At 55.2% G+C, this 7765-nt stretch overlaps 1 protein-coding gene across 3 annotated transcripts in view; it reads left to right on the forward strand.

Moving 5' to 3' along the window:
• The window catches only part of LDLRAD1 (low density lipoprotein receptor class A domain containing 1), a 9895-nt gene extending 2493 nt beyond the window's left edge, over positions 1-7402 (forward strand). Inside the window, exons 3-6 of one of the 3 annotated variants that reach the window (XM_032296912.1) lie at positions 1342-1470; positions 3695-3832; positions 5845-5973; positions 7119-7402. In XM_032296912.1, the coding sequence (XP_032152803.1) occupies positions 1342-1470; positions 3695-3832; positions 5845-5973; positions 7119-7267 (545 nt within the window). In that variant the 3' untranslated portion in view covers positions 7268-7402. The remainder of the gene's footprint in view (positions 1-1341; positions 1471-3694; positions 3833-5844; positions 5974-7118) is intronic. The other 2 variants (XM_032296913.1, XM_032296914.1) reach the window with 2 other exon arrangements.
• The last annotated feature ends 363 nt before the right edge of the window (positions 7403-7765 follow it).

A 7765-nucleotide genomic window follows, 5' to 3' on the forward strand; every position in this document is an offset into this window, starting at 1 on the left:
AAAAAAAAAAAAAAAAAAAAAAAAACCCAAAAAACAAAAGCCCCCACCATGTGCCTGGCTCTGGGCTGGGTCCTGGGGTCACAGGGATGAATCACACCTGCCCCTGCCCCTTTCTCTGAGGTGCCTGCGGCCTGGGCAGGTCAGCAGCTCCCACGCTCCTTAGACATGTCCATGCTTTGCCTTCTAAGTGCAGTAACAAGATGCTGAGGGCAAGGACCAGCACTGGAGCCACCCAGCGGGGCACCGGGAGGTCCTTAGTAAAGCCTTCTGTTATTATTTTGTAAGCAGGAGAGAATTAAAGGAGAATTAAAGCACAGTTTTACAAGAGCAGGGACGTCCCCTATCGCTGCTATTTTCAGTGCTTAGAATAAGGCTTAGCACATGGCAAGTCCTGAGTAAGCAACAGCAGCCCGGGCCCGGCAGTGCGCACCTGCTGTAGCACTTTGGGACACTGAGGCAGGAGGATTGTTTGCGCCCAGGACTTACAGGGTGCAGTGAACTATGATCACACCACTGCACTCCAGCCTGGGCAACAGAGCTGGACCCTGTCTCTAAAATAAAAAAATACCAATTTTTAAAAAACCAATAATAATGGCTCATAATCAGCATTTACTATGTGCCAAGCACCGTTCTAACACATTAACTCAACAAATTCTAATCATTTCAAGAAACTTTAAGGTGGCTATTATGGTCCCCGTTTCCCACATGAAGAGACTTAAGTGCAGAGAAGTGAAGTGACTTAGTGTGGCTCAGGTAGGAAGTGGTGGAGCTGGGATTCCAACCTGCATCCCAGCAGACTCCAGAATGAACAGTCAGCTGGGATTGTGGAAAGGGCATGGGTTTTGACATCAAACAGGTGTGGATTCACATGCCAGCTCCACCCGGGGCTACCTGAACCTTTTCTTCTCTGAGCCCCAGTTTCCTCATAGATCAAATAAAAAGCTGTTTTGAAAAATAAAGACCACAGTTATGAAGGGCCTGATGGAGTATCTGCTCCGTGGTGGGAGCTGGACACGCAGGCGTCCATCTCTCCCTGCGTCCTGAGGAGGTCTCCTGACGGCGAGTAGGAGGGAGGGCTGTCCATCTCTGCCATTCAGCCAGCTGTGGGCCCCTGGCCAGGGTGGCACCTAGTGGGGTGGGCCCACAGGCAGAACAAAGAGCATCAAGCGGGGCTTGGGAGCTGCTCCTCCAGGGAAGCCCTGTCAGCTCTGCTCACCCTGGTGGGGGAGGGGCTGCTCGAAGGGGGCAGGGCAGGGAGAGGGTTTCCTGTTCCCAGTGCTGGCCCCCTCATCACGACACCGCCCCCCCCCCCGGGCTTGTTTCCCTCCCCGCTCTCTGCAGCAGGCTGCGGCCCCCTCTGCTGCTCGAGACGCGGGGCCTGCCTCTCTGCCTTTCTGCTGCTCCTCCTGGCAACTCTGGCCGCCCTCATCGCCTTGGTCACCACGCGCGGACTCCCATCACGAACCCCAGGTCAGAATGGCCAAGAGAGGGTGGGTCAGACCCAGCGGGGAGGATATGGGGGACACAGAGAGACGGGGGAGCCCTGACCTGCCTGGCTTCTCCACCAGGTGACTTAGGACAAATTCCTTAAGGTGCATGCACAGACAACACAGACACCTACACACACACTGACTATGCCGGTCTCTCAGCCTCCATCTGCACATCTGTGACATGATTATTGAGAGGACCCAGCTCTGATGTCACCTCCTCCAGGATGCCTTCCTGGACCCCCAGGCTGGGTTAGGAACCTCTTCTCAGCCCCACAGTCCCTACACTTCCCCTTCCCCTGGCCTGGCCATCCCGCGGGTGGTGCTAGCCATCTGTGTGTCCATCTCCACCACAGGGAGACAGGGTCACCTCCCACACATGCCTGCAGCCCCAGCTCCGGGGTGAACAATCGGGACACGGTGCCTGCCCTCATGGAGCTAACTTTTTGGAGAGCAATCTAGACATGAATACACGTTACAGCGGGGTTCTGGGAGCCCTGAGAGTCTAGCCCCATCGAGGAGTCAGGATAGGCACAATGAGTACTAGTCGTGGGGGAATGCCAGGAAAAGCATCCCAGGCACAGGGAACGCACGTGTGGAGCCCTGAGGGGTGGGAGGAGCAGGAAGAGAAGGAGGGACTGCAAGAGGCCAGCGCACAGGAAGGGCTGGAGTGACGAGTGGGGCCAGGTGCCAAGGGCTTCACAGGGTGCACCCGGGAGGGATGGCTCTGCCGCTGGGCAGGGTGGGTGTAGACGGCTGAGGTGGGGGCGGGGGCTGAGATTCACAGTGCTCTGCCTGCCGGTGCAGGAACCAGCCCTGAACTGGACGCGAATACGTGAGCAGCTGCAGTCCTGAGGCTGTGTGTGCACTCTGTGTGTTCAGCACGTCTGTGAGTGGATGCAGGTGTCTGTGGATGCATGTTTGTGTCTGTGTGAGAGTGTGCGTGTCGGTGTGTGTGTGTGCATATCTGTTGTCTGTGTATCTGTGAGTGTGCATGTAGGTGCAGCTGTCTGTGTGTGAGCATGTGTGCGTGTGTGTGCATCTGTGTGTGTCTGTGTCAACATGAGTGTCCCTGGGAGTTCCCCGCCCCCCCCCCACACACACTAGCTGAGGCAGCCCAGGGGCTGAGAGGTGGTTCACACATGTGCAAACACAAATGCACAAACCAACTTCCAACCCCAATTATGCACCCATATACACATGTGGGGCCAAGGCGTTCCCCCACCCCTACCTTGTCTGCAGGATTTTTTCTTTTTTTTTTTTTTTTTGAGATGGAGTCTTGCTTTGTTGCCCAGGCTGGAGTGCAATGGCACAATCTCAGCTCACTGCAACCTCTGCCTCAAGGGTTCAAGTGATTCTCCTGCCTCAGCCTCCTGAGTAGCTGGTACTACAGACATGTACCACCACGCCCGGCTAATTTTGTATTTTTAGTAGAGACGGGGTTTCTCCATGTTGGTCAGGCTGGTCTCAAACTCCTGACCTCAAGTGATCTGCCCACCTCAGCCTCCCAAAGTGCTGGGATTACAGGTGTGAGCCACCAGGCTCGGCCAGTTTTCTGTCTTTTCATTCCTTGGGGCAGCCCTAGGAGTGGGTATTCCTTTCCTGCTCCCATATGGGGGCTAATGAGAACATGTCTCAGGGGTGTTTGGGGAGCTATAGAATAAAGATGTGGAAGTGCTTTGCAGACGTGCCCAGATAGAAGGAGTGATGACGTATTGTCCTCCAGCCAGCCCAAATATAGTGCTTCTGACACTGTAGCCTGGTACCAGGAGCTCCACCATTAAAACCGCTTCACTGAATGGAACATTGTCCTCAGAAGCTTCCTGTGACACTGTCTATAAGTTTTCAGTAAAGGAGAGAACCATTACTTTTTTTTCTCCCCCCGCTTCCTGAGAACCATTACGTGTCGTGCATTTCCTGCTCTGTGTTTCTTCACAGGGATGCTTTGATTTATTCCCCACAACAGTTGCACAGAGTGTGTGCTATGATGTTGCAGTCAACCTGAGACTCACGGCAGTCAGGTCACCTGCCCAAGGTCGGGCAGCAGGCAGGGGGTACAGCTGGGGCTTGAACCCCATTGACAGCGCTGGGTCCATCCTCCCCACTGCCCAGCCCCTCAAGCCAGCTCCAGGTGCAGCTCAGGTGAGGAAGGTTTGCCCTTGTGAGCACCACCCTTGACCCTCCAGGGCCTTCCCCTGCCCATTCAGGAGCCCAAGCTTGTACAACACTGACAAACAGGACAGGCTTCTTGTGCCGTGACCAGAGGAGCTGCATTCCAGCCAGTGGGGTCTGTGATGGCGTTCGCACCTGTACCCACGGCGAGGATGAGGACGAGAGCTTGTGCCGTGAGTACCCGCTCGGTGCTGCCCCTCCCAGGGGTTCCCCCACACTCCAATTCTCTCTGCAGCCGTACTGAAGCTCAGCCATCCCTGCTCACACCAGGTACATTCATGACTCCATGCCTTTGATTCTCCAGGGCCTTCAACCAGGAATGCCTGCTCCCACTTGGTCCCAGTCAGGGACACACTTCCATGCCCCCACTAGGGAATGCCTTCACCCTGTGCATCTCAATTCCCAGAAAACCCGTGTTCATCCCTTAATGCAGAGTTCAAGTGTTACCTCCTCCAGGAAGCCTTCCCTGACTCCCACACTAGGTTAAAGTGTCTCCTTTGGGCTTCCACAGTCCCTGTGGTCCCCTTTGTCCCAGCCCAAGTCACACTGGTTATTGCTCTTGATTGGCACATCTGCTCCTCCTGTCCGACTGTGAACTCCTCTGAGGCAGGCCCAGTCCACTTGATATCGGGGCCTCAGTGCCTAGCACAGAGGGGTATCCAGAATGGCTTGCTGAATGAATGAGTGAATGAATGGGAAGATCTGGCCCCATACCTTAGACACCTGAAGTTCTCTGGAGAAAGGAGCCTGACCCCACAGGAGAGAGAGCCTGGAGAGGAGCAGTGGGTGGGGTGTGGGAGCTCACGGAGGGAGAATCATTGCATCATAGACCTTCAAGAATGGAAGAAATGGCCGGGCACGGTGGCTCACGCCTGTAATCCCAGCACTTTGGGAGGCCGAGGCGGGGTGGATCACGAGGTCAAGAGATCGAGACCATCCTGGTCAACACGGTGAAACGCCGTCTCTACTAAAAATACAAAAAATTAGCTGGGCATGGTGGCGCGTGCCTGTAGTCCCGGCTACTCAGGAGGCTGAGGCAGGAGAATTGCCTGAACCCAGGAGGCGGAGGTTGCAGTGAGCCAAGATCGTGCCATTGCACTCCAGCCTGGGTAACAAGAGCAAAACTCCGTCTCAAAAAAAAAAAAAAAAAAAGGAATGGAAGAAATCTCAAAAGTGTCTAGTCCTTGCCCCATTCATCCCCAATCCCCTCTCTAGCAAGCCCAACCGAAGCCACCCAGCCTCTGCTTCCATCCCCTGGGATGCAAGGATTAGAAGGTTTTCCTTGTTCCAAGCTCAGAGCTGCCTCCCAGAGCAATTCCTCCGACTGATTCCAACTCTGTCCTGTCAGCCCTGCCCAACAGACCATGTTTTAATCTCTCCCATGATGGTGGCTCTGCATGGATTTGGAGATTGCTCCCTTGCAATCTCCAGGCCACACCCCCTTCTCCAGGTCACAGTCAGCCCCCTTGTGACCCAGTTCCTGGCCTTCCCCACTCCATCACTTCCCCATAGAATGAATATCAACTGCCCATGCCCCCCTCCCTGGGCAGGCCTCAGAAATGTCCTTGGCCTTACAGCTGGGTCTGGGCAGTCTAAGGACCAGAAGCTTGCTCCCTCCCTGGCCGAGGTTTTCTACCTCTAGTAATGGGGCCTGAGTTTGTGCGAATTTTTGGTAGCCCTATCACACCGCTGCCTAACAGAACGCTTTCAAGAAAGGTGCTCTGACTCTGCCTCACAAGGTGTGTGAGCCCTACATCCCCTGAGCTCTGGGGCCCAACTGTAAGACTCCACATTTATTCCTGGGATGTTCCAGTTAGAGGAGGCTTCCTGGAGGTGAAGGAACTTGAGCCTGAACTTGAAAGTGGAATGGTTTGGATAGGTGTCATGGAGGCTGTTTGTGGAGGGAGCATAGTATCAGCAGTGGTGTGGGGTAGGAACACCCCAGGGCTGGGGAGGAACTGAGGAAGGGAGGGGCAGCTCTCCGGGCATCTGTCCAGGGACGGAGCCCGCCTCTCCCTCTGACTCTGCTGCCTCCCCACGAAGCCTTCTGCTTACACCCTTCTGGGGGTGGATGGGCACTGATCTTGAGTTTGGCAACTGCCAGGTGGCCAGTCCTCCTCCAGATAGCCCTCAGACAGCTGTGGCCAGATGTGGACTTCTTTCTGCCTCCTCTGCCCTTTTATAGGAGATGTGCCCCACAGCCTCCCCCGCTTCCTCGTGGCCCACTGTGGCGACCCAGCCTCCTGGATCTACTCAGACCAAAAATGTGATGGGACCAACAACTGCGGGGACTGCTCGGATGAAGAGAGCCCAGGTAGGGGTCTGGGCACAGGCTGGGCAGGGGCCGGTGGCCAGGCAGTAGCCAGAGGGCAAAGGGTGACCAGGGAATCTCTAGGGCTTCCCCTTGCATGCCTTCCCTGCCTCCTAGGAAGAAGTTTTCTACCCCTGCTTGAATATGTCTGGTGGTGGGGTGCTCACTACCCTCCCAGTGACTTGTTCCGGAGGCTCATTCTTCTGCAGTGGGCAGGTCACCTTCAAGGGTGCAGATGAGAAAACTGGGCCCCAGAAGGTGGTCATGCAAGGAGTACACACTTGGCCCAGCTGGGATTTGAACCTGGGGCTCCCTCATCTCTGTACCTCCCAATAACCCCGTGAGGAAAGCAGGGCCGGAATCACTGGCCCCAGTTTGTATGTTAGTAAACTGAGGCTTTTCTTAGTGCAATGCCTGACAGGAAAGGAGCTGAGGTGAACCCAGGCCTCCTGAGCCAAGTCCTGAGTCCTGTTGCTGCGTCCGAGTCTCCCTCAATCTCTTCCCCAGTGGTCAATCAACAAACACGTTCTGAACACTGGTCAGGTGCTCAGAACACACCTGGCATCAGATTCCGATGGGGACTTCAGGAATCAGGCACGTGTCCTACCCCTGGGCTCATATCATGCTGATGCCAAAAGGAGGTGCTAGGGACCTGAAGGAATCAAGAGAGACTTCTCAGAAGAGGTTGCATTCAAGAAGGCCTTAGAGAATAGACAGGATTCAGTAGGCAGAGGCGGCTGTGTGGGGAGGGATGCCGGAAGGCTGGGCAGAGGGGAGAAGGCCAGGAGCACCCTCAGGGAGTTGTGGCGGGTGAGCGTGGCTGGACTCAGGGGAAGAACGGGCACCCATTCATGTGTGCCTGGCACCCATTGACCATGTGCCTGGCACTTTGCCTAACATCCTTTGCTTAATAACAAGGTTGAGCAGACGAGAAAACAGGTTCAGACAGGGTAAGCAAGGTCACACGGCCTGTGAGTTGTGGAGTCGAGATTTTCTCTGCTGCAGGGAAACTAGGAAGACACCCAACCCACGTCAGATGGGTCAGGGCCGTGGGGAGCTGTGGTGGGTTTCAGAAGTGGGGAGTGCCCTGGTGCACAGAGCATTCCAGGACACAGCAACTGCTCTCCTGCTGGCTCTTGTCTCCCCAGTGACGGTGTGCCCACCCTGCGGCCCTGGGTGGTGGCGCTGTCCTTCAACTGTCTTCATTTACTGCGGCTGTATCCCGAGGCGTCTCTGCCGTGACCGTGTACAGCACTGCTCCGACTGGTCGGATGAGTACGCCTGTCCCGGACCCTAAGTGGGCCACTCAGGCCAGCATGGAAGGCCGGCTGGAACGGCACTGATAACCCTTCACATGAAAATTGAATCCTAGGCCAGGTGTGCTGGCTCACACTTGTAATCCCAGCACTTTGGGAGGCCGAGGCGGACGGATCACGAGATCAAGAGATGGAGACCATCCTGGCCAACGTGGTGAAACCCCGTCTCTACTAAAAATACAAAAATTAGCTGGGTGTGGTGGCACACGCCTGTAGTCCCAGCTACTTGGGAGGCTGAGGCAGGAGAATTGCTTGAACCTGGGAGGTAAAGGTTGCAGCGAGCTGAGATCGTGCCACTGCACTCCAGCCTGGGTGACAGCAAGACTCTGTCTCAAAGAAAAGAAAAGAAAATCGAATCTTAGTCCTCAAGGGTAGGACGGAGTATTTGAAATGGGATCTACACATCATTTCTGAATAGGAATTTTCTCTTCTGCTTTCAAGTTTCAAATGCCTCTGCTTGAATGCCTCCAATGACCAGG

Source organism: Sapajus apella, unplaced genomic scaffold, assembly GCF_009761245.1.
Source record: "Sapajus apella isolate SASKATOON/1434 unplaced genomic scaffold, GSC_monkey_1.0 scaffold36, whole genome shotgun sequence".
Classification (NCBI taxonomy): domain Eukaryota; kingdom Metazoa; phylum Chordata; class Mammalia; order Primates; family Cebidae; genus Sapajus; species Sapajus apella.